Here is a 27,660-nt window from a genome sequence, read left to right as displayed (position 1 = left end):
CTCTCTCTCTCTCCTTCTCTCTCTCCCTCCCTCTCCCCCCACTCTCTCTCTCTTTCTCTCTCTCTCTCTCTCTCTCTCTCTCTCTTTCTTTGTCCTCGACAAAATGAACATTAAATAAATAAATAAAATAAAGAAAGCACTGAAAACAAAGTAAAACAAAAATAACAAACGTGCACACCCTCTAGAATTTCCTAGTTTTAACGAGAGGAGAGGAGAGAGGGTAACAATATTTCTGTTGCCATAACATTTGAAACAAACAACACGCATACGCGAGAATAAGAGAGAGAAAGAAAGAAAGAAATAACAACTTATCCTCCCTATTTTAAAATGGACTAACCCAATTGTTGATTCACTTTTTTTTTCCTTCTTTTTTTCGCCGTTCTCTTTCTCTTCCTTTTTTTTATGTTAAAAAAACAAAAAAAAAACTTTAAGGCCAGGTAAAAAAAAAGAAAAAAAGAAAAACAACAACAAGAGACATAAATGTCAGTCGACAAACGACTTGTTTCTTCGTGCTCGTAAGTACCGGGGGACCTTAACAAGAACTAAGCCCCAAGGTACTTTTTTTTTAAACAATTTCATTCATAAAAACGAACAGTTTTAGGAAATACTACTTCAGTTTTCTTTTTTATTCAGAGAGCGATTGGATATTCTTAGACGTTTAAACTACGGATAATTTATACCATTTTGTTTTTTAATTTTTGTTTTTTTACTCCAAAAGGAAAAAGGAAATATTAAAAAAAAAAAAAAAAAAAAGCACTACCAATCACCATGTATACTCGACATTTATTTTTATGTTTTCTATTCTACCTGGGAATATTATGGTCTGTTACTACCGTATCCGCAACAACAGGTAAGTGAAATTTGTGGCTAAAAAAAAACTAAATTTTTACGACTTGTCCCAACGTATTATAAACACCCCCAACCGTCCTATGTTAAGAACGGCTTTCGGAATAAACACCCCCAACCTCGAAAGCCGTTCTTAACATGGGGACGGTTGTGGGGGTGTTTATTCCGAAAGCCGTTCTTGGTTTGTATTATTATACACAAAGATTCGAAAAAGTTGTCAAAAAAAAACAAATATGTAACAAATGTTATCAAAGGCAAGATAAGTTACTTTTCTACCTAACTGGATAATTTTTTAGTGTTTTTATTTAATGTAACATGTTTATTCAACTTGAAAAACGGTGTTTACCGATGTATTGGAAAATTTAAAATGGTGCCCGACTCTGAACACGCTAAGTTTGGGAAAATGAGTTAAAAATAAATACAAAATACTGTTAGAAACCCACCGCATATTTGTCAGCCCATGTCACGGTAACATATTGAGCAAGTTTCTAACCGTATTTTGTATAGTTTTTGTTATATTTTTAACTCCTTTTCCCAAACTTACCGTGTTCGAGAGTCGGGCACTCGGGCACCATTTAAAATTTTCCAATACATCGGTAAAACACTTTTTCAAGCCGAATAAACATGTTACATTAAATAAAAACACTAAAAAATTATCCAGTTATGTAAAATAACTTATCTTGCCTTTGATAGATTTATGTTTTAGTGTTTTTTTAGTGATCCGGGCGTAAATAATAACGTTATTTAAAACGCCATTCTTAACATGGGGAGGAGAGGGTGCTGATTTGTACCTATTCTATAGGTGTATCAGAAATTTCGTGAAAATAGTGAATAATTCCACCCCATCTTTCCAAGCTTATAACTCCTCGAAAAATGTAATTCAAGCCCTAATTTTTTTTTTTTCAATTAAAGGAACAAGGACCAAAGTTTCATTTAAAAAAAAAATAAAAAAAAAAAAAAAAAAATAATTAAACTTGGAAATACGATTTAAAAAATAGCGCGGATCACTCTCTGCACTAGCACCTTCGAATCTGTATAGTAATACAAACCCGTCGTTCTTAGCATGGGGTAGTTGGTGGTGTTTATACTACGCTGGGTGAGGTCGTTTATCATTTACTGGTTATAATCAAAGTGTTGTATGTTTCTGTCAGCCGGAGAAGCGTCCGTGGCTATAATTCCGACAACCTAGGAACTTACCCGAGGCATCGAATACTTTGTCGTTGAAGTGAGGAACGGTTTAGTCCAGTCCTCTATGAACATTTCCAAGTATTACCGGCCTACTAAGGAATGCTGACTAACCAATTCCCGTATTTTATACCCCCCTCCCCCCCCCACCATAATCCGAACGAGGGGGCACTTTCAGGCCTTGTGCCATATCTTGCAGTAATAGAAAGCACGTAAATAAATCTGTCGTCAGATGAGAAATCCTTCAGGACTGAGACACTTAAAAAGAATTATATTCAAATCCAGAGTGCACCTGGTCGATGTGTGTTTGGGGGAGGGGGGGGGGGTCCGGTGCCTTCAAAACGGGCCTTCGTAGTTCAGTGTGGGGGGGGACCACTCTTTGGCCTGCGACTTCGCTGTTTTACCCTCATTCAACATGGGAAACTGAAAGTGCACTGGGTCCACTGGGAACCGCCCGAAAACTTAACTTGAAGTTGATTACGAAAAAATCCCTTTCGGAATAAACACCCCCAACCTCCCATGTTAAGAATGGCTTTCGGAATCAACACTCTTTGAAGGTTGGACAACCAGTACACATCGACCGAGGAAACTTCCTACTAGACTGGGACATTTTAAAAATTTTATTTAAATATATTTTAAATTTAATCCGATGCTGTGCCTCGTTTGAGATGCGAAATATCCCCATATACACATTAAAAAAGAAAAAACTTAGTATCTCATCCTGCCCTCGTGATGAGGCAAATATGGTTTTATAACACATCCTCTTATTTTCGCTGTAATGAAATCAAAATAAAGCTGACGGTGATTGTAAAGATCGATCTAAAATCTCTAAAAAATTGAAGTACTTATGCAAAATACGGGCCGTACTGAAATAGCAGTTAGAAATCCATTTTTAACATGGAGTACGTTTTGTAACTATTCTGTACTTTCACCTAACAAGATTCTATAAGACACGACAGGAAAACAAATGAACACATATCTAAAGAAATGGCAGAAACACTAGAGGAAGACCTCCGATCCGTAGTGGAATGGACAAAAATGGATGGTCACCTTCAATGCTGTCAAGACTAAACTGGTTTCCTTCAATAATTACAAGAAACCTTCCCTACCGCCAATAGCAATGGCCAAAGACTCTTTATCTGAAAGTACATTTTTTAAACTAACGTTTAACGTTCACAGGAAACCTGAGTTTGAACAATTACATTGAGAACATTGCCAGGACCGCTGCAAAGAAGGTGGGTTCTCTCTACCGTGCTAGAAAGCTATTAACGACCGAAAGTATCCTATACATCTATAAGGCCACCATTCGCCCATGTATGGAATATTGTTGTCATATTTGGGCTGGTGCAGTGGTGCATCTGCCACTAGTCTCTCGCTCCTAGACAAGTTTCAAGAGAGTCGCCAATTTGATAGGTCCTGAACTGTCAGCTAAACTTCAGCTTCTGTCACATCGACGAAATGTTGCATCCCTCTGCCTGTTCTACAAGTACTTTAACGGTGAATGCTCTGACGAACTGCAAGCACTTGTGCCCCCTCGACGTAAATACCCCTCCGACATGCAGCTAAATCCCACCCATTCACAGTAGAGATCCCTAGATGCAAGAGAGCCCTCTACTCCAGTAGTTTCTTCCCCAGAACAGCTAGACTTTGGAATTCCCTTCCGGGTCCCTGCTTCCCCAACTGTACTGACATGCAGAAGTTCAAGTGCAACGTGAACCGACATCTTGCTGCCCAACTTCCTACACAGTACCCCTGATGCTTATGTACCTGATAGTAGCCCCCTACAACAAAGTGGCGATGTGTTTTGTTTGGGGTGAAAAATGCCAAAAAAAAAAAAAAAATTTAACTTGAAAAGCTTACAAAATAGTTAGACATTCTGCTTGAATACTAAATTCGAATGAATCTGAGGTTATTTTTCAAAGGTAAGGTAACCAGTGAAATATAACGAGGTTAATACAAGAGTGTTCAATACCGGGGAAGAGGAAGTTACTTTTAATTTGTCTTTACATAAACAGTAATTTGTTGCTACACAGTCATGAGCATGTTTCGGTCTTCTAGTATTTAGTAACTAGAGACCTCTTCAGGCAATAACGCTTATATTCAAAAGCGGGCGCTTTGGAATATAAGCGTTCTTGCCTGAAGATGTATCTAGTTACTACACCGCAACGAAATCCGATAATGGAATGAACCTGCTTTCGTCCCGAACAAGGGATGTGATTGTCGTGACCAGCTATAAACCAAGCCGATGTCTCACAAGTAGGAATTTTATATTCGCTAGGGAGGTCATCACGACAAGATTACCTAACAAGCAATAAGCAATGCGAGAGAATATATTTCCACAGCCATGCAACGTCGCAGCTCACAAGAGCCATGAAAACCAACAAACCGAAAGTCCAAGACTCGAGTTTCGCCCTCATTTCTCATATATATATATATATATATATATATATATATATATATTGGGTGAATTTTTTACTTATCCCTATTTAAAATGACTACTTGAAAAGGTTTTCGGGTATGCTGAAAACAAATATCTGTTAAATTTGCCGCAAACGAGTAGTTTTTCAGATATTAAGCAATGTAATTCATTACGTTAGCAGTAGTGGCTATTTTTTTTTTTTCGCCTGTTCCTTCTGTCATTGAATTATTTAGATTTTTTATTTTAAAATATTATTTTTGATTTTTAACTTTTCGATATTTTCATTTTTTTTTATGTCTTGATTAAACTGTACAAGTACCATATTTTGTCTTTATGGACACCTAGCAACACTGGGTAGCTCTGCTAGTATAAATAATAAAACATACTTAGTTTGAAACTAATGTGGTACTGTAGGTGTGTAAGATACTTCGTGAAAAATATTGAATAATTCGATCCCCTGTCTTTCCAAGCTTATAACTACTCGAAAAATGTAATTCAACCCCTATTTTTTTTTTTTAAGTGTGTGTGGGGGGGTAAACTTCGGACTTTACAGGTAAATTTCTAAACACTTTTCTTGTTTTAAATTTGAATATATTATTTATTCATCTTTTATCTTCAATTTGTGATACATAAAACTTTGAGTAAATTATTTACTTTTTAATAAACGCTTTAAAATGAGGGGGGGCGTGAATAAAAAAAAACGTTTGTCTAAAATATTATATTCGGTTTATTGGAAAGAGCATAAAATTTCACATTGACCCTGAAAATATAGTAAAAATAGAATCAATAGAAAAATTGATAGATTTTTAAAGTTTAAAAATTGAAAAATATTTAACTCGTAAAATGCAATTAATTTCATTACTGTTTTTTAAAAAATAAAATATTTCTATTTATACAAATTTTTTGGAAATATAATCCATAAAGAAAATAAACCCACTTTTAAAATAGAAATTACGAGTTTATATTTTATTCGCAGTTTCGTGTTATGGGTGTCAAAAATTCCTACAAAAATTCTGATACACCTAGTGGTGCTGTTCGGAACAGCAGGCGTTATGTGCAGTTTCAGTCACAAGAGACAAAGACAAAGAATAGGAAATGACTCCAACCAACTCGCTTGTTCTTTGTAGTAACATTTATTTTCTCATTGGTACAGCCGTGACGTCACCCACGTGATATCGAACGTTGTCTTGTCTCTCGTGATCGTTCTTTTTCATAGTCCTTTAACCCCCACCCCACCCCACCCCACCGCTGACGGCAGTTTGCGTGCATTTACATACGCGCATCCGCACTGTTATAAATCCAGTTTCATTGCATCGATCAAAAAGGTTAACTGCCATTTTGTGTCTTCTAGCTTATATTTGAACTAGGAGGGGGCGCCTACCACCTCCCCCCCCCCGTTTTGCCCGGGCGCAAAATGCGCTTAAATATATTTTAATTTGTCTAGATTTTGTACCTATTTACTATGCCTCCCCACGGGACAGTTAGACACCAGGGTCGTTTTTTAACGTGGAGAAAAGGTACAAAAATAAATTGTCTCAGTCGTGAAGGATTGATCCTCCACCGAAAGAGAACAAGAAATGGAAGTGCAGCATCTGAAGAACAGATACTACACTTTGATCTTGACCAAAAGGCCAAAGATTGTAAGATACCATAAGTCGTGGTTTCAAAAGTTAAAAAAATATTTAGGTGCCATCAGCTAGAATCGAAACCGAAACTGGCATTCGAAGCTGGTCGTGTTACTACTGTAGCAACGTGACACACATATGAACCGATTAAAAATCTAATATATAAAAGGCTATATGCCTGTCTGTTTCTATATTTTCAAACTCTATCTCCTTTGAAACTGAAAGTCGTAGAGTGACGCTAGGGAGCCTCAGATGATTGGATTTTTTATGGGCCGTTTTTTTTTTTTTTTTTTTTTTTTTTTTTTTTTTGTGGGTGTTTAGCCGGTTAAAATGAGTTTTTGGTACTCATGCAGAGAATGATCTATGCTGAAATAATAACGTTATTTAAAAAGCCATTCTTAACATCGAGAGGGTGTTTTGTACCTATTCTGTACTTTAACCTTACAATGAATAATAAAAAAAAAACTTTAATTCCGTCTGCCTGCTTCCCTCCGGACTACAACTTGGATGTCTTCAAGTCCAATGTTAACAAATTCCTAATGAACCGCCCCCTTAAGTAAACACTTCAGCAAATCTCCTCACTAACTTAATGTACTTGCAATAACCCTTATCCCTGAGTGGCTTCCGGGCCTTGATAAGTGGTGTGGTGATCACTGTGTAAAAAAAAAAAAAAAAAGTGGAAATAAGATTTTAAAAATATCGCAGATCGTTCTCTGCATTAGCACCTAGTTATAACGTGTCAAAATTGGAAAAAAAAAAATCGTTGTACATTTTGTAAATTCATAGTTTATTTTTAATCAGTTCATATGCGTGTCACATTGGTACATTGGTAACGTCACCAGCTTTGAATGCTACAGTTTCAGTTTCAATTTTAACTGATGGCACCAATACTTTTTTTTTTTTTTTTTTTTTTTTTTACTTAAAATCCCGACTCTATAATAATTACGAAATCGGGACATTAAAATATATTTAAGCGTATTTTACGACCGGGCGAAACCGCCCCCCCTCCCACTTTTTAAAAATAAACTAAGATGAATGTACAAAATATTTAATTTTAAATTTTGACCCTTTAAAAACAATTTTGACCTGCTAAAGACCCATAAAAGAACGGCCCGTAAAAAAAAAAAAAAAAAAAAAAAAAACGGGTGCTAATGCAGAGTGATCCGCGCTATTTTTTTTAAATCATATTTCCAAGTTTAATTAAAGTTGTTTCTTTTTATTCAATTGTAAGGTTAAAGTACAGAATAGGTACAAAACACCATCCCCATGTTAAGAATGGCTTTTTAAATAACGTTGTTTCAGCACGGATCACTCTCTGCATGAGTACCAAAAATCCAAGTATTTGAGGCTCCTAGCGCCGCCCTGCGAATTTTAGTTTCGGAGATAGTTTGAAAATATGAAAACACAGGCATACATATAGCCTTTTTATATATTAGATTTTTAATTTTTAATCTGTTTATATACGTATCAGGTTGGTACAGTGGTAACGTCACCAGCTTTGAATGCTAGAGTTTCAGTTTCGATTCTAACTGATGGCATCTAAATACTCTTTTTATTTTTTAAATCGCGACTCTATAGATAGTTTGAAAATATGGATACAGAACGACAAACACAGACCGACATATAGCCGTTTATATATTAGATTATTCGGGTTACTGTTCTTTTCTTGGAAGTTCGCAACGTTTTGGCCGATGTAACCTCCGATCTTCAGGCGAGTTTTTGTTTTTGTTGTATTCTGGGTTCTATACAGAATCTGTTCTAGCTGACCTGTATACAGGTGTGCACAAAATATATAACTTTAAACACTTGTCCAATTCAAACGGGAATCGACAAACCAACTGTTTATCGCGAAAGAAGGGGGCGCTATTACCTACGAGACTGGCGTTGGGTCTGGTGATATTAAGGTGGCGTCGATCATGTTGAAGTATCAGAATGAGGCCGTTGCCACCCTAGAACCTAAAACTAAACTGATAAGGACCGTGACCCTTATTGTTTTAACGTCGTTTATCTTAAAATAAATAATACCTGAATGTAATTGGAGTCCCTTTCATAGGTGCGGCTGTTTTCTTATCGTATGATCGGCCACAACTTGCCTCAGCATGCATTGTCTAGTTATTTGTGCGCTTTTACAAATACGGACGATATTCGAAATGAAATTTGCTGAAAAAAAATTGTTTAAAGAATATTGTAACAGAACGCGTATGAAAATATCAGCAGGAACGAAGGATGGATGGAAAGCAGGAGCAACGTTTGAACGCGTATGTAAATTATCCTTGAGTGGCCCTCGAGCCTTGATAAATGATTTCCATGTAAATAAATTTTAAATGCCGATGGAACTGCTTTTTTTTTTTTTTTTTTTTTTTTTTTTTTTTTTTTGTAAACCAGGGTGCTTTTTAATCCTTAACTTTTTAAAATCTTCCACATGTGAGAAAGGGGAGGTAAGTCCGTATCCAGGTGACGGCGCTCCTTCGCAATAAAGGATTAGTAATTTTCTCCAACTATTTACCCTCGACAAATTACAAAGACGTAAATTCCTTTTCAAAGCACACCTTGTTTCGTGACTAATAAAAAAACGAGTTGGATATCTGTTGACATTCACGTTTCCGGTCGCTACAAAAACGAATAAAGGTTTTAAAGTTCGACATTGTATTCGGGTATTTCTTTAAAAGTGGGATGGAAGTTTTATTACACCGGAAGGAAAATGTTAAACTTTAAGGTATTTTGTTTTTTTAATCTGCCTCCCCACCACATCAAACTTTGAGATAAGATAAGATTTTTGTGGCTGAGGACAGACTTGCGGGCTATCACATTTATACAAAAAAAATGCTTTTTTTTTTTTTTTTTTTTTTTTTTTTTTTTTTTCGAATTACAAGTTCTAATCTGTTTTTCTCCTGGCTACCCACGTTTATGATAATCCCTTTACTAAAGGGACCCTTTAGTTCATAATGGACTATTCCAGTTTTATTTCCTTTCTAAGAACTGAAGAGAGGGGTGTTGCTACTGTTGCTTACTTAACGAACATTGAGCGATAGTTTTTTTTTTTTTTTTTTATATAAAGGATGTTTTTGTATTTGAATTCATCGGACTACTGTTCTCATCTTGAGTTATTTTTAGAACGTTTCAGTCGATGTAACCTCCGACATTCTTCAGGTATATCTTCTCGAACTCTGGAATATTTCTGTCGAACTCGGGAATTTGGACAGAATTTCAAACGGAACCCTTTATTTACTTCACGATGGTAGCATGCTCTTGTTCCGTCAGCCATGACTGGATAGAGGGCCTAAGTAATTCCAGAGTTCAACAAGATGCACCTGAAGAAGGTCGGGGGTTACATCGACCGAAACGTTGTGAAAATGACAAAGATGAAAACGGTAGTTCGATGAATTAAATTAATACGAATAACCAATTTTCATCTCAAATTCAGAAACGTTGGATGTTGATTTTTTTATCCCCCCCCCCCTAATGAACCACAATCGTTAGAATTCATGTTTATGAAGCAGTGTCGAGTCGTTTCCATTTTCGTATTCGAATCCGTATCAATTTGATACAATGTTTCTAACTTTTTGCGATGATACAAAAATGAAAACTACTCGACGCTCTTTCGGTTTTATAAACACCTACGTGTTGAATTCTAACGACTGTGGCTCATTTGAAAAACCAGAACGTTCTTTCTACTCTTCACCAAAAAGAGCCATCAAGATACACTCAAAGAAGATCGGCGGTTAAATCGGCGGAAACATATTGAGAATAATACCAAGATGAAAACAATAATCCAAATACATTTTATCAATCATCTTTTAACGTTTGGAAACAAAACCTTCATGATCACGTGACATATGGTTTCCTAGCTCCTCTTCTGAAGGTTCAACCCCAAGTGCGGGTGATACTCCAAAATACAATTGCTAAAACTTATGGATTCTATCCGGCCACGGCTGACGAAACGGTAGCTTGCTACCCTGGTGGATTACGTACGTTTCCGTTCGAAGTTTCGTGTAGATTTTCAAATTCGACAAAATGCTCCTGAAGAAAGTCGGGTTGAGTCCGAAAATCAGTACTCAAAGTTAAGTCGCCAGAAGCGGACTTGATTTACTTAAATAAGGAGCGAAGTCACTAAACATAAAACGAAATACGAAACCATGTGGGAATAATTTATTTTTAAAAATTACTTCATTTCAATACTTATGCTATTATGAAACAAAATAAACTTTCATTTTTAACATTTGTTTTATAACGAAAAAAGCTTAGAATTTTTATTTACATTTCTATAAATGGTGTCTTTTTTTTTAATTTGTCTTTCACAAGTTTTATCATAGAATTTTGTCATAAATAATGTATGAAAGTTTTTATTAACTTGTGTTATCACAAAAACTTATTCTAAACACTTGTATTAAGTTTCTTGAAATGAATAAATGGAATTTTGTCATTAATAATACATGAGGTTTTTTTTGGGGGGGGGGGTTTAACACTAGTGTTATAAAAAGTCAAACTTAATTTCGTTTCATGCTTAGTGACTTCCGTCCCATATTTGGGTAAACTGAGTCCACTTCCGGCGAAAGCCGTTCTTAACATGAGGTTGGGGTGACTGGGTGTTCTCGTAAAAATAAAAAAATTCAAAGCACCTGTGAACCTTGAAGTCAAAACGAAGCTTGCTTCTTCCAAAGATGCCATTTTTTTCCGAATCCGCTCGGAAGAACTGAATTTTTTAGAAAGAGCAATAAAAACTACTTGAAAAGCAAAATAAATGAGCCAGGTATTGATATAAAATGAACTTTTATTGGCTACGGTAACATTTATTCCTTGTATATCTATTTTTTTTATGTATGTAGTCGTTTGTTGGCTTCTCTGCTAAATTACCAACAACTTTTTGTGTCAATTTCTACAAAATATTTTTTTAATTAATTGCACATCAGAAGTACTTGCATATTTCCGCATTATTAAAAACTAGCGGGGGTACCCGGCGTTGCCCGAGTGTTTGTTTCCGGGACGGGGGGGGGAGTTTTAAAAAATGTTATGGTAGGTAAGTAGGAAGGATCAAACCCGGAGTCATGAGTAAAAGTAGGAAAATAAAGTGAAAAAAAAAAAAACAAAAAAAACATCTGCAACGTTAACAGTTCGGCCACCAAGAAAAGTCCATTCCAGTTGTTTAGGGGGGAAAAAAGACTACGGTAGGTCGGCGCGAACGTGAAAATATAATGTGAATTGTCCAGCACGCTAACCACTACGCCACAGAGCACTGCAGCTTAGTTTAGTGATTTTAAATAACTTCACATGAAAGAACTACGAAGCCAAACCGGTGTTCTCTTCTCAACTGTTGCTTGTGAACGATCCCCAAACGGTGTTAAGTGGTGGCAGGGGGAGGAGGAATTTATAAGAGAAAATATTTTACCACTTCCATTGATCTTAACCGATTTTGGCCGTGACTTCTCAGCAGAAAAAGTATAGAAATCTAAGATTATCAAGGAATTTGAGAAATAATAAGCCTATAACACACCTCAGATATTGTTCTGCCGTTTGTGCATATTATATTTGCATGAAATATTTTGATTTTTAATCCTATTAAGGTCAAAATCAGACGGGGAAAAATGAGTTCATTTTATTTATATAGAGAAGATAAAATGAGATTTCGATCTTTATCATAAAACACCATATTTTGGAGAACACGTGACATAAGGAAAGTAATTCAGTTATGCTAAAAACAAGGCATAGTAATCATTAGCTGTGTAAATTTGGTAAATTAGATTACTTAAGGGGAACAGCTCAACAAGAACTTGTTTACATTGGACTTGCAGACGGCCATATTGTAGTCAGCTGGAAAGCAGGTAAATGGAAGAGTTCCACAAGTGTGCAGTTTTTAGAAGCTTTGTTCATAGAATCTAAATTTAGGTTTAGGCACAGATAGTCTGGTGAAATTATTGATAGTGTTTACAACCAAACGAGTGTTTTTTTGTGAATGTTTGGCGATGGGGGGGGGGGGCATAGATTGGAGCTCAGACAAGCACTTGCCATGAAAATATATTCATTACTGCAACATTGCAATTAAGTAGAAACCATTGGTTTACCTTGAAATTCAATATTGAAACATTGGGATTTCGCTATTATCTGCAGTTGCACCACCATTTTATTAATTGGTGTAATTTTTAGTTTTAGTTTCTCTCCTTTTCACGCCAAACAAGGCATTCCATCCATTTAGATGTAAAGATCTATTATCTGGGATAGTTTCTAATAGACTGTTGGAAATCGAGCAGCAGGATATCTGTTAACATTACATTTAAACTTCTGCACATTAGTTCTGAACATTATAGTTAAGGAAACAAGGAGAGAACGCCAAAGTCTAGCAATCCGAGGGAAGAAACTATTGGAGTAGGTTTCCAGGCATCTAGCGACCTCAACCGTGAAGAGGTGGAATATTGCCGTTTGCATGTACGTCGTGGGGGGGGGCAAAAGTGCAATGAGTTCACCCTAGCACAGAAATGCAACATTGCAGTGATGGGACAGAGGTTGGAGCTTCGCCGATAGTGCAGGACTTAATAAATTTGAGACTTTTTTTTTTTTTTCACTCTAAGAATAAGACACCAGCTAAGACGTGGCAACAATATTTCGTGCATCGGCGAATTGTCTGGGTATTAGTGCTATGACAACAGAATATTCTTTTCATTATTTTGACTCTCGGGTATCTATAAATTAATGTCTTATGCTTTTAGATAGTGATGTGGTTCTCGATTAACTGTGTCAGATATAAACGCGAGTCAAAATAATGAAAATATTCTCTTGCCAAAGCTCTCCTGATTATACAGATCTTAAAAAAAAAAAAAAAAAAAGCATCTGATTCATGAACGTTCTTGAATTTATTTTATTTTTATTTTTTATTTATTTTTTTTTTATTTTATTTTTTTATATTTTATTTTTTAATTTTTAAATTTTTTTTATATTTTATTTTTAATTTTTTTTTAATTTTTTTTTTTATTTTTTTTTTATTTTATTTTTTTTTTTTATTTTATTTATTTTTTTTTTTTTTATTTATTTTATTATTATTTTTTTTTTTTTTTTTTTTTTTTTTTATTTATTTTTATTTATTTTTATTTATTTATTTTTTTTTTTTTTTTTCGGAGAAACGGTCATTCCAGGAAAACGAGCGAATTCGCTGTAATGAGATCAGATCCAAACTCATTACCTACCCATATTTTTCAATAGCAATGCAGCTGTTACTTCGAACGTTGGCGATTCTATGACCGAATCGCAGATGCGTTAACAATGCACGAGTATCGCTTGAAAGGTCACCAGAATTGTTCTTTACGATCAACTTGATAGGCGTCACAATCACAGAAGTAAACTACATTAAATTATCCTCTGCCATTTTCCAGGTGTCCTCTCGATTCTGGGTATCACCTTAAAAGACATCTGAGACCTCATTTGAGGAATGTGGTGTTGCCGCTTAATTACCATGGTTTCCGAATCTACTTTTACCTAAAGTGGTGACATCTGTTGGGTGATTGTTACCAGACCAGAACTGTCTGAAGATACTTCCTGAACAAAACAGCGTTTTTTCTTTTTGCAAAACTCCATATTCTGAAAGTCCAAAACAACCAAACCAAACAAAATGAATAACTGTTTGAAGATAAAGCGTGGAAGTGCACTGGGGGGTGGCGGACTACCCGAAGACTTACGTTTAAGAAGTTGATTACGGGGAGGTTGAAAATAAAATGTCTTTCGGAATAAACATCCTCATGTTAAGAACGACTTTCGGGATAAACATTTCCAACCTCTCCATATTGAGAACGGCTTTCGGAATAAACATCCTTTGGGGGTTGGACAACCAGTGCACATTGACCGATATAAAGAACTTGAAGCATAAAATCTTTTTCCCAAAATTTATATCAAATGACCCAAAAATGGTTGACATGCCGTAAACCAACTAACCTTCTCTCCAGTTTTTTTTTTTGTATCTCCAAAGATAATAAAACCAGTTTTTTTTTTTTTTTTTTTTTTTAGTGATCACCACTTATCAAGGCCCGGAAGCCACTCAGGGATAAGGGTTATTGCAAGTACATTACGTTAGTGTGGAGATTTGATGAAGTGTTTAATTAAGGGGGCGGTTCATTAGGAATTTGTTAACATTGGACTTGAACACAGTGTTATGTTTATTGAATTTTAAAATAAGGTTTAATATTCGAACTACTCTTCTTTTATTGGATGTTATTTTTACGTTTTGATCGATGTAACCTCCGACCTTCTTGCGAATCCGTGTCGTAATAGATAAAGTATTTGGTAAAATAAAGTTGCAAGTTACATGCTTCTGGAGATTAAAGGTTCGATCCTAAATACGGGTGATACTCAAAAATACAATTGCTAATTACTTAGGGATTCTACCCGGTCACAACTGACGAAACGATAGTTTGTTACCCTGGTGGATAACGTAAAGGGTTCCGTTCGAAGTTCCGTGCTGATTCTCAAGTTCGACAAAGCGCACCTAAAGAAAGCCGGAGGTTGCATCGATCGAAGCGTTATGAAAATAACACTCAGATGAAAACAGTAGTTCTGAATAATTCAAATAGAAACTTCGTAATCATCGCAAAATTAAACTACATCGAATTCTCTCCAGTTTTCGAGGTCCCTTACGCCCGGTATATCTCGCTTTGTTTATTTCTTTTTCTTAAAGATTGTGACGAATTAGAATACGTGACTTGAATTACGCGGCAAACGGTGTCATATTAAAACGTCGCATTTATATAAATTTTCCACTTACTGGACCGGATTTCCTATTTTCAAAAAAAAAAAAAAAGTAAATTGACGTAAAATAAGCTATGCATGAGTTTTGTACAAATTTTTATTTAAAAAAATCTTAATTTAACTTCCGGTTGGAAAATTTTTACATTTTATTCATTAACTCGCCTAGGTGCCCGGCGTTGCCCAGGTGTTTGGATGTGTGTGTTGAGCAAAAAAAAAAAATGTGGTAGTAGGCAGGCAGGCTCGACCCCGTACTACGAAAGCGGAAAAAAAACGTGACGTCTTTGCCGTTGCGTCCATCAAATCGGAAATGGCTAGTCAATCGAAAAGAGGGGATGAATTTTGAAAATATCGCCGACAAAAACGATCCCTCCCTGTAGAAAAGTGCCCAGTTGAGCGTAAATAAATTAATGTTTTTAGCAAATTTTTCGATATTTGTCGTCCGAAGGATCGACTTCAAAACGATACCGATCTCGTGAAAATCCGTTGTCTCTGTCAAAAGCTTAGGCATACAAACCTACATACATTTAAACAGACCGATGATATTTATATTATAGATTCTCGGGGAAAATCAAAAGAATTCCAATATCTATAAAAGTGAGAATATGTGTGAAGACACTTCTCAACCTATATACTCAGCGAATTTTTTATTTACAGATTTGAAATTTGATGTAGGATATTCAGACACGATGAAAACTGTTTAATCCGTTTTGATATAGCAAAAGGTTTGCTAAGGGGTCAAAATTTAAAAATATGTGAGTCATCGGATATTTATCTGTTTGCTAACTGTTTCACGAACGCGCGTGCGTATATAGTTCACATTACAGATTATGTTAAGTATTTTAAAAACTCCCCTGAAAGACGTGTCACGCTGGTATCGTACTTTACTCACTGTCCTTAGGTTTTGGCTTCGATCTTAGCTCGAGTATTTTTTTTTTTTTTTTTTTTTTTACTTACAAGAAATGAACGGTTTAGAAAAAAACAATACTCATATGCACATGTTTCAGTTTGAAAAAAATAGTTATGCATATTTTACGACAGGGCAACGCGAGGCGGCCTGCTAGTATTTCATAAAATTCAAAGCGGTGAAGCTATTTCTTGCAAAAAAATAAAAATAAATAAATAAATAAAATGATCAAAATAATCATTGTCAAATGCACGACAGAAGCCAGATGCTTTTATTTTGGTCACTGCTGCCAGCGCCTGCAATTTTTCTTTAATGGTTACGGCTAGTATCCGCCGCCATCCCTCAGTGGAAATACGTTTTTGGATGTTTATCCATAGTCAGTAATTTACGTGACTATACATTAGATGCACTAGATAATCATAGGTATTTTTTTGTTTTATGGGAAGGGGCCTCACCGTAACTGTTCTAGCTTTGGGTCATATTTCCACCGGGCAACGTTAGTACCCGGGTCCTGCTAGTTTTTAACTAAACTAGGAAGTCCCGTTTAGTAAGCGGAACATTTTCTTTTTTATATAAATACGTATTTTTATCCGACACCATTTTTTTGCGGACTTCAAGTCGTCAGTTTTTCTGATTCGGCGATAATTGATGTATTTCAAGTACAGACATAATTTTACGGCCACTCGAACAAGCACGAGCGCATTTTCTAAAAGTTGGAAACGTCAATTTCCTGTTTCTGGGGAGCAGGGGATGAGGTCGATGAACGAAGATAGTATTCCCTTTGTTTCATCAAATTTTTCAACATTTCATGGTTGTTGAACTCTAGATTATAAAGTTGTGATTGGGGTTAAATATTTAAAGCCTTTCCATGCAAATAATGATAGAACGATTGTCTGGACGATTAATCGTGACTCGTAAAAATCGGAACCATTTGGGATATTGGAAAAAAGAATTGAGCCTAATTTCCGATTCCCAAAATGATTTTTCAATAAATTCTCTTTGTTTAAAACTTAACTTTTTTTTTATTGCTGGAACTATTGAAAAATGTATTGATTTTTAAGCACTCCACATATCATAATTACGAATTTAGGTCAAATTGGGACGAGTAGATAAATGGGGGGGGGGGGAATAGCACAAGTGAAAAAATATAGATGAAAATCTCACGTATATATATATACACGTGAGATTTTTATCTATATTTTTTCACTTGTGCTATATATATATATATATATATATATATATATATATATATATATATATATATATATATATATATAGTGTGTGTGTCTGTGTACATTTCCCTACGCGATAACTCTGTCAATTTTTAGTCTACAGACTCGAAATTTGATATACAAAGTACTGAGATTTGGGAAAATCGATGTGATTGGTTTTGGGTTAGAAATTTGGCGATCAAGGGGTCAAAGTTTTAAAAAAATTGACTTTTTTTTTTATTTTGCTCAGCATACACCCCAAACACCCGGGCAACGCCGGGCATCCATGCTAGTATATCTATAAAAGTGAAATTGTCTGTGTGCATTTCCCTACCAAATTACTCTGTCAATTTTCAGTATACAGACTCCAGATTTGGCATAAGGGGTATCGAAATTTGAGAAAGTCTTTTTAATCAGTTTTCGATCAGAAATTTAGCTGTTAAGGGGCCAAAGTTCAACGATTTGACCTTTAAAAACTCTACTAAACTCCTCTGCCAATTTTGGGTCTAAACACTTGAAATTTTAGATGTGGGTTACCTGGACAGCAGTCAAACTTTTTGACATTATATATATATATATATATATATATATATATATAAGCACATAACGTTACAAACAGTACATAAGGCCCGAGCACAGTCGGGCTAAACTGCTAGTGAGTTTATAAGAATGTAGGAAACCGTATAAATGGAAAACATTAACGTGTTTACGAACTTAAAAAGAAAATATTTACTTTTTTTCAAAGGTAGTTGACGACTCTCCCCTAAATCATTTCCCCTATACAATAATTTATTTTTTTATGGGCGATTATCCTGAGAAACAAATTAAAATTTAGAATAAGGAAATAATTTCGCATAGAAATTTAACTTGAATGATCACCCATTTTCGGGCTTGTGTATAACGTGCATATTTTGTCAAATTTTTTTTTTTTTTTTTTTTTTTTAGAGGGGTGGGTGTATAAAGATCACTAACCTTACCACTAAGTTCGGTTGGCAATAGACCCATCACAAAAAGATAAAAACCTAGTTACGTCTAATATTAACAAAATAACCAATGCTTTGGGCTGAATATTGAGTGTAGGTATTTAGCTTCTATCGGTGGGGGACAATCACGAATCTTCAAATATTAAATTTAAAGAGTAGTAATTTTATCAGAATCGGGAAAAATATTGGAATCGTCCCCGCGCTGGTAACAATTAAATTCCAAAAGTGTGACCGTCGCCTCTCCTGAATTCGAATTTTTAATCAATTACAGTAGAACCCCTGGATATGGTGACCCTAAGATTTTTTTTTTTTATGGTTACGATGTGGAATACGATGTTTGTCTGTCCCTAGTTTCAGTATTTGTCTCGCTTTACGGTGTTATGTTATGATTATATACATGTGTATTATATACTGTACTGTATTTTATTAATTTTTAATGCCGTATCCTGGGATACAAGCAAAAATTTAAGAGAAACAAAAATTGTTTAACGCACGCATCCATAAGTGTTGTCGTAAAACATTTGTTTACGACAATCTGGTAATTAACAAACGGTGACCTATTTATTCTAATAAACAAATAATAAAGCCTGTGTCATATTTTTTTTTTTTTTTTTTTTTTTTTTAATATTTTGACCTTTTACGAGCATAAAATGCTCGGAAAGATTTTCTTAAACGAATGATTTATTGTTGTAAATGACTTTAAAAAAAAAAACGTTAAATATTTACAAAATAAAAAAAAAAAAAAGGAATCGGTAATTGTATCAGAACTGGAACAATATTGGCATTGTCTCTTCATTCGATATAACGCGCATATTTAAAAATATCTTTTAAATACATTTTTGTTTATAAAACAAATGTATGCATAAGCAGTTATAGTAAAGATTATCTGCTATTTGTTACTTCCGGTTTCTGTTTCGAACATGGGACAACGGTAACAAGCAAGATATGGTCCTTTATGATTTTCCTCGCGGATAACATGAAAGCCCCTCTTCCATATTTTAATGGTTTTCTTGTCCGCTTGATCATGTCTAAGAAAAACAGAAGCCGGAAGTCAATACGAGCGAACAATCTTTACTATATTCGGATAAACTTCGTATTTAATGTCTGATCCTCTTTAAAATTAAGTGAATCAGACACAGGTAGCGCTATCAGATTTTTATCAATGAGGTGACTTTTCTTTTTTTTTTTTTTTTTTTTTTTTTTTTTTTTTAATGGATTTTCCTCACATTAAACACCTTGTGTTTTAATTTTGCCCTCGTGGGGAGATAATTAAATACGGATAAACGCGCGTAATTATGAATAAACGTTTCTGAATTTTGGAGCTGATACGAAAAATTTATCATAAAAACAAATATATAACAAAACAAGTGAAGCAAAGCATGCATGCCCGAACCCCCCCCCCCTCCCGTGAGTGCACAGTGAACGAGACATGAAAAAATAACTAAGTTCAGCATTTGCGCCCCCCCCCCCTCATTTAGACCCAAAAGTCCCCAGGGGACGTCAAATCCTGGTGAAAATGAACAAACGGTGCAGTTTTAGGCCTTAACATATGTAAATTTGAGTTCCGCACCAAAAAAAAAATTGACCAAGTCCATCATTTATTCCCCCCCCCCGCCCATTTAGCCCCAGAAGTCAACAAGGCCTGAGCATATTTAAATTTGAGTTCAGCACCATGCAAAACTGCTAAATAGGCATGCACAGAAAATGTTGAACAAATATGGTAAAATGGTCCCAAAAATGGCGTTTTTATTAACCCTGAAAGAGCTCTTGGGGCAGGGGCACACCCAAGGGTTATCGCGACGTATATAGACAGACAAAATTATATAGAAATCAGTTAGTTACAATTTTATAAAAATCCAAGGCATTTATTTATTTATTTATTTTTTTTTTATAAGCGCAAGTGTCAATTTTAGTCATTTTAACCCGAAAGGCACTCCAAGGAGGGAGGGGGCAACCGAAGTTTCCCCAGAAAATCCATTGTTACTTTTTTACTCGTATCATGTTTAATGTTTGTGCAATTTTTTAAATTCCAAGGCGTAGTTATTGAGAAAAAGTCCAAACAGACGAACGGACAAGGGTAATTTGTCTGGGAGCCAAAAAAATGTTATCGAAGGCAAGATAAGTTACTTTTCTGCCTAACTGTATGAGGTTTTAGTGATTTTATTTAATGTAAAATATTTATTCGGTTCGAAAAACAAGTAACGCTGAACGCTACCGGAGAACAAGAAAAAGGTTTCTTCACATCTTTGAAGATTCGACAAAAATTTCTAATAAAGAAATATAACAAAATGGTGTCAGAAACCCACTCAATAAACGCCACGGTAATATTTATGGGGTGGGTTTCTACCACCAGTTGGCTTTATTTTGAAGTCTTTGTAGAGTCTTCGAAGACATCGCGGCCGTTTTTCTTTTTCTTCGGTAGCGCTTAATATTTCTTGTTTTTTGAACAGAATAAACCTTTTACATTAAATAAAAACACTAAAAACTTATCCAGTTAGGTAGAAAAGTATTATAACTTATCTTGCCTTTGATAGCATTTATTTCTTTATTTATTTATTTTTATTTTTATTTTTATTTTTTTTTTGACAACTTTTTCGTATCTCTGTGGATTGTAAAAAAAAAAAAAAAAAAAAAAAACATACTTTTTATTTAGATTATTCTTAACTTGAATGTGTTTTTATACAAACTGCGACCAGCCGTACGAATAATTTAAATACGAATAAACGTGTTTTGTAAAAAGGACGGTGGGGCCGTGATGTCTACTTCCCGCCAAAACAACCCTACTCCTTATTCGATCACCCAGACACCGCCGCCCTCCACGCTGACTAAGACACCTTTCTTTCTTTTCATCTGGTTGCTATGGTATCGACATTACGCTGCGACCACGCAATCAACAGGTTGAGACAGTATCTCGCCAACGAGTTGAAGTTCTTTCTTTCGACGCTCTCCCTCGCCAGAGTTTAATAAGTGTTCGCGTGGCAACCGATGGGTAGGGGGTTTCAAGTGGATCGGAAAAGGGGGCAAATCGACCTATATATGAAGGCCTTATTTTTTTATTTTTTTAACAGATGTGTAATGCAAGTGAGAATACGCAGGGGGTAAAGTTCAAATATAATAGCTTAATGGCACAACATCGAGAATTAGCTGTTATTTACACATGTCTGTCTGTTTCACGTTGCAGAAGGATTGGCTTTGTGCATGTGTGATTGGCTTTCCACGCTTAAAAAAAAAAAAAAAAAAAAAAAATGCGCAATGGCAGTGCTTGCTTGAACACAAGCTGACTGTTTCATTTTTATTATTATTATTTTTTTTTTTTTTTTTTTTACATGGGGGTCACCACTTATCAAGGCCCGAAGGCCACTCAGGGATAAGGGTTATTGCGTGTACAGTAATCAATGAGGATAGTATTGTAGTAATCATTAGTATTGGGGGTTTTGATAGTGTCTTACTTAAGGGGGCGGTTTGTCAGAAGTTTATGTTGGACTTGAAGACGTCCAAGTTGTAGTCAGGTGGGAAACAGGCAAGCGGCAGAGAGTTCCATTGGCGTGCAGTTCTAAGAAAGAAGCTTTGCTCATGGAATCTACGTTTGGATTTAGGCACAGATAAAGAGTGGGGAAAATTATTGACAGTAGTTTAAGCCAGACGGGTGTTTCTCGTGAAAGATTGGCGAGGGGGGACGAGGGATTGGAGCTCAGACGAGCACCTGCCATGGAAATAGCGATAAAACAAAGACAGGCTCGCAACGTCTCTTCTGTGGGAGAGGTTGCAGGGAAGAGAAAAGGGCATCCCCCACTAAGCCACAAAGTCTATTTTGTACTCTGTCAAGGCAGGATAGGCTGTTTTTAGCAGCTCCTGCCCAGATGTGGCAGCAATATTCCATTCTTGGACGTACTTGGCTTTTATACAGATAGAGAATTCCATCAGTAGTGAGATATCTTCTGGAGCGGTAGAAGGATCCCACCATTTTTCCAGCATCCCTGGCAACAGATTTGATGTACGTGTTCCATTTTAGATCAGCTGCTGCCCCACGTATTATCCCATTTTCATAAGTCGACAACCGGAAAAGGCTGGGGAGGGGGAGAGACAATTTTTATTTTTGTTCCTATCCAGAGTGCCACTTTTTGTGGTGTTGGGTTTTTCTCCACATTAAAACTAGGTATGGGCAATTTAATGACTGCTTCCGCGTCTTTTTAACGCCGGTTAATCATATTTTAACTTTTGAGTACTTTTTTTTATTATTGTATTTGTATTGTGTATTTGTAATTGTGTATTTGTAATTGTGTATTTGTAATTGTGTATTTGTATTGTAGTTTAAAGTTAATTTCCTCAAAAGTGAAATAAAAAAAATACATGGAATAATTTTATCTCAAATCTGAAAAACACGTAAAAATTCATTGAAAAAAATCGCGTTTACATTTTTCTCGTAAGAAAAATATAAGTTCTCTGGAATTATTTCCAAGTTAAGTATTATATTAAAGTCTTAAGATAATTAATACAATAAATGTACTTAACTTTTGATAAAATTGTTAGTTATCAGTTTTAAATGAGTCTTCTGAGGGTTGAAAATTCAATCATCAGTGCGGATTATACTCGTAACACAATTACGTAATGAATTATGTGACTTCTATTCGGTTATTGTTGACGGAACGAAAACATCCCACTCTCGTGAATTAAAAAAAAAAAAAAAAAAAAAAAAAAAAAAAACGGATTCCGTTCAAAATTCTTTACAGATTCTACGGTTCGACAAGACTCGCCTGAAGATCGGAGGTTGCATCGGTCGAAATATTAGTCTGACTAATCAAAATAATAATAAAAATATATATATATATATACATTCAATGAATAAAATCAACCAATAATTGTTAATTAATAAAATGTCCCTTTTCAACATTAATATGCAAATATCAGGTTAAACTGCGTACGTGACTTGATTGCTTGTGTCCCGGGCAACACTGGCTGAGTTATTTTTTTTAAATAACAAACAAGTTGCAAATTTGAACTTATTTCTGAGTCGTTGCTTTTCGTAACCTTTTTTTTTTTTTTTTTTCTTAAAAAAGGAAAACGTGAAGAGTAATTTAGGTCGAACGGCTACAGTGCTATTGTAACCCTTGCCAATTACATCAAGGGTCAAGTCAAATAGGTTTGTTAAGGCTTGATTTATTTAACGCCCCTTCTCTATGCCCAGTTAGCGAATCATCGTTTTAACAGCCTTGTTGGCATTTCACGAACCGCCCCACATAGGGTGCTCTACGCTTTTCGAGCCTTTTAGGTCATTTACAAAAATAGTTTCTTCAGTATTCCCTCCACACATCTTCCATTAATTGGGAATGGGGCCAAAAATGACCGTGCCCAGTCACCCGCCAAAAATATTTAAAAAATAGCGCAAATATGTAGCCATGAAAGAAGTAGACTCCTTATCCATAAGATTGCTATCAGAACCCCGATGAAACTAGGGCTTCCCTAATATTATTGTTCCCCTTGTTGATGTGAACAATCTCTCGGTTATTTTTTTATTTTAATTTTTTTACAAGGTAGTCACCCCTTATCAAGGCCCGGAAGCCACTCGGATATAAGGTTTATTGTGTGTACAGTACGCTAGTGTTGGAGATTTGATAAAGCGTCTTAAGGGGGCGGTTCATCAGGAATTTGTTTACATTGGACTTGAAGACATCCAGGTTGTAGTCAGGTGGAAAACAGGCAACCGGAACAGTTCCACGGGTGGGCACTTCTAAGAAAGAAGCTTTGTTCATGGAATCTACGTTTTGATTTTGGCACAGATGAGGAGTGGGGAAAATTTAATAAAATGGAATCCCGAGGTTTGCAGCTATTCGACGCTGATTACTCCGGATTACCCTATAATATTTCTGGTGGAACCCTGACAATCTGAATGCTTTAATTCGTGTCATACTTGAATTGATGTGTATATATTTGAAAACACGCACCGATCAGAGTAAAATATCGATATTTAAAACCTTTTCTATTTTGTGCGGTTCCAAGTGCTAGCTGTCAGCAAAACGTGCTTAAAGCACGTATAAACTTATGTGGCATATATATATATATATATATATATATATATATATATATATATATATAAATTCATGTCTGTATATGTACTTATAAAAATCTGAGTTATTATCAAATAATTTTTTATCTCTTTATATCTCCCTATAAAGTTGAGTTTTTCTCGCTCTGGCATTGATATTAAAAGCCTACTTTTCTATTTAAAAATTGTTTAATTCTTTCCCACTGCAAGAAATCCGACCAGAGTCGAAAAGTGGGATTGGGAAGTCAGAATGCCCCCAAGGGGGGGGGGGGCAATGTTCACTGCAAGAAGTGCCTGGGCAACCCTGTCGGCATTTTCCGATAAGGATGCCTCAGGCGATTAGCAGTAAACTCTCTTTTCAAAGAGAAAAAGCCTGGTAGGGTGGACCTCCTAGAACTGCACAGAAACAGAACTAAGCTCCCACCGCAAACCACGGAACCAGATCATCAAATGCTGTACTTAGTCATTTTTTTTCTTTTTTCTTCTTTTTTCTTTCTTTTTCTTTTTTTCTTTTTTCTTTCTTTTTCTTTTTTTTTTCTTTTTTTTTTTTTCTTTTTTTTTTTTTTGCCTCGTTCACTGTGCACTCACGGGGACCATGCATGCTTCACTTTTTTTTTTCTTTTCTCCTTTTTTTTTTTTTTCATTAACTGGTTTTACAAACTCAAATTTTATTGATTCAAACAATCGTAACTCTAGAATGAAATAGCCAACAACAGGTTACACATTTTCTAGTAATTTTTTTTTTTTTTTTTTTTTTTTTTTTTGCTAATTCTAATAAACTACAATGGTAGCTTTCAAATTATGCGTGGAATTACCTGAATATTACTGAATTAAAAAAAAATAATAATCGTGTTAGCAGCTGAAAAATTGCCGCCATCTGGTTTAAATCGAAACGGAAAATTATCTCCCTTCTGAATCATGTTTTACGATCGTTTTCTTCAAATTCTAGTTTTTATTTTCTTTAATTTTCTATCTTATCGATTTTCATAATTCTTGGATATAATCATCTTAAAAATACGAGGAATACGTAGATACCATTGTTTTCATGTGAAATTCAGTTTTATGATTTCGAAATTTGGTCCCAATAGTGCAGAAGCGCCATTTTTCGTTTTTGTAGATTGCGTTATTTAATTAATATTAATACCGCCACATGAGAAATTCCGAACTTTTCCAGAACCTTTTAAAATTTTTGGTAATTGTATTTGCTGACTCGGTGACATACACGTGACTCGATTGGTTGATTATCCGTAAATATGACATTCTATTATACGAGTTGAACACACACAAAAAGTGACATTTACGGTTGAAAGGACTAAAATTCCAATTGTGTATAATACAAGCTCATAAATCCGATGTTGCCGGGATGGAATACGCTGAAAAAAAATTTGGAGTTTGTATTACTATACACATAGATTCGAAAAAGTTGTCAAAAACAAAATATATAACAAATAAATGTTATCAAAAGCAAGATAAGTTACTTTTCTACCAAACTGGATACATTGTTTTGTTTATATTCAATGTAACCTGTTTCTTCAGCTCGGAAAAAATGCAGTGTTTACCGATGTATTGGAAAATTCAAAATGGCGCCCGACTCTCTCTTTAACATGGTAAGTTTGGGAAAAGGCGTTATAAATAATAGACAAAATACTATTAAAAAACCACCGAATATATATCAACCTATGCCACTGTAACATATATTGAGCGAATATCTAACAGTATTTTGTCTAGTTTATTATTTATTTAGTTATTTTCAAATACATCGGTAAACACTGTATGCTTTTCGAGCTGAATAAACATGTTAAATTGAATAAAAACACGAAAAATATATCCAGTTTGGTAGAAACTTATCTTGCCTTTGATAACATTTGTTTTTTGACAACTTTTTCGAATCTGTGTACAGTAATACAAACCCAAAATTTTGATATAAATGAATGGAAATCTTGTTCACTTTATCACAAATTTTTATAATTTTGTAGTTTAAAAAATATATAGTAAATTATTGTCTTATTTATTATCTTAAATATCTAAATATTTTTTTAAATTACAGTTCGTGTGAAATTGTTTAAATTGGGAAACGCGTTTTCCTAGATCTGATTAAACATGAAATCTAAAATTAGTTTCTTTCTGCTCCCTTGTATATATTTGTCTGTCCGTTCCACTTTTCTCAGAAACTATTAGGCCGATCTGGCTGAAATTTTGTACGGACCTTTGCTATAAGGTGTAGGGAAGCAAATATTATGGTATCCGTTCAATGCATAGTTAGGATTAATATTTAATGCAATAACGAACACAAATTTAATCATTCTGTCATCAATTTGTCAAAAAGCTCTCCTAAGTCAACGGTCTATAACTGTCACTCGTTTTTTAAAAGGCAAATCGTCTCCCGTGTGGGTTTGGGTGTGTGTGTCTATATAATAAAACTCGACCTTGTAACGAGTGATGTAACCCACTTTCCGTTTTACGACATCCGGTCGCACATGCGCACATAAACATTAACCCATAACAACGTAAACAAATAAGCACAAATCGCTTCTTTTGCAGATTTTGACCTGCGCACTGAAATATTAACGTTATTATTTCAAAATTATGATTTAACATGGGAAGAGGGGGGTGTTTTGCAACTATTCTTTATTACAACTATACTGTCGCTATTTTCTTACAACTAAACAACTTTAACCCGTTGACAAACATAAGAACAATTGTAGTAAAGCCAAGACTACTACTCTATCCGTTCCTTTTCCCTTCTTCCTTTTATTTTTATTTATTTATTTATTTTTTTTTTTTTTACAAAGGCATCACCATTATCAAGGCCCAGAGGCCACTCAAGGATAAGGGTTAAAGAGTGTACAGTAGAAGTTGGTCAATATAGTAATCATTAGTAATGAAAATTTGGTAAATTTAATAACTTATATGGAACGGCTCATCAAGAACTTATTTACCTTAGACTTGAACACAACCATATTGTAGTCAGCCGGAAAGCAGGAAAACGGAAGACAATTCCACAGGCGTGCAGTTCTAAGAAAGAAGCTTTGTTCATGGAATCTACGTTTAGGTTTAGGCACAGATAAAGAGTGGGGGGAATTATTGATAGTGTTTTCAGCTAGACGAGTGTTTCTTGTGAAAGTTAGGCGAGGGGGGACCATAGATTGAAGCTCAGTTGAACACTTTCCATGAAAATAACGATACATCAGAGACAAACTCGCAACATCTCTTCTGTGAGATAGAGGTTGTAAGGAGGAGAAAAGGACATCTCCTACGAGGCTACGAAGTCTATTTTGAACTCTATCAAGGCAGGACAAGTCCTTTCTAGCAGCTCCTGCCCAGATGTGGCAACAGTATTCCATCCTTGGACGTACCTGGCTCTTATATAGATAGAGAATAGCATCAGCAGTGAGATATCTACTGGATCGATAGAAAGATCCCACCATTTTTCCAGCGGCCTTGGCAACAGATTTGATATACGTGTTCCATTTAAGATCAGGAGTAATGTTTACATTTCTAGATACAAAACAGTTGTGAGAACGGTGAATTTGTTGACACATTTACTAATCTTTCAATATTAGTTTTATTTTATTTAGGTTTTACTTTTTGCTTCAGGGTTTTTAATTTTTTTTTTTTTTTAAGCTTCTATAACTTGGTTGAAGGATTCCAATATGGGTTTTTCAATCTTATATTTCTCGTCGGTAGATTCATGTGCGTTTTTGCTGCTAAATGACT

At 35.1% G+C, this 27,660-nt stretch overlaps 1 protein-coding gene across 1 annotated transcript in view; it reads left to right on the top strand.

Moving 5' to 3' along the window:
• Positions 1-273: 273 nt before the first annotated feature.
• Positions 274-27,660, top strand: part of LOC145258346 (uncharacterized) — a gene marked incomplete in the record, with an annotated part of 299,186 nt that continues 271,799 nt past the window's right edge. The window contains 1 exon segment of the mRNA XM_080116539.1: positions 274-850. Within this exon segment, the coding sequence (XP_079972665.1) occupies positions 769-850 (82 nt within the window).

This window comes from Euprymna scolopes, chromosome 33, assembly GCF_053919585.1.
Source record: "Euprymna scolopes isolate OS-2025 chromosome 33, ASM5391958v1, whole genome shotgun sequence".
Lineage (NCBI taxonomy): Eukaryota > Metazoa > Mollusca > Cephalopoda > Sepiida > Sepiolidae > Euprymna > Euprymna scolopes.
This window is presented reverse-complemented; position numbering and strand designations above follow the sequence as displayed.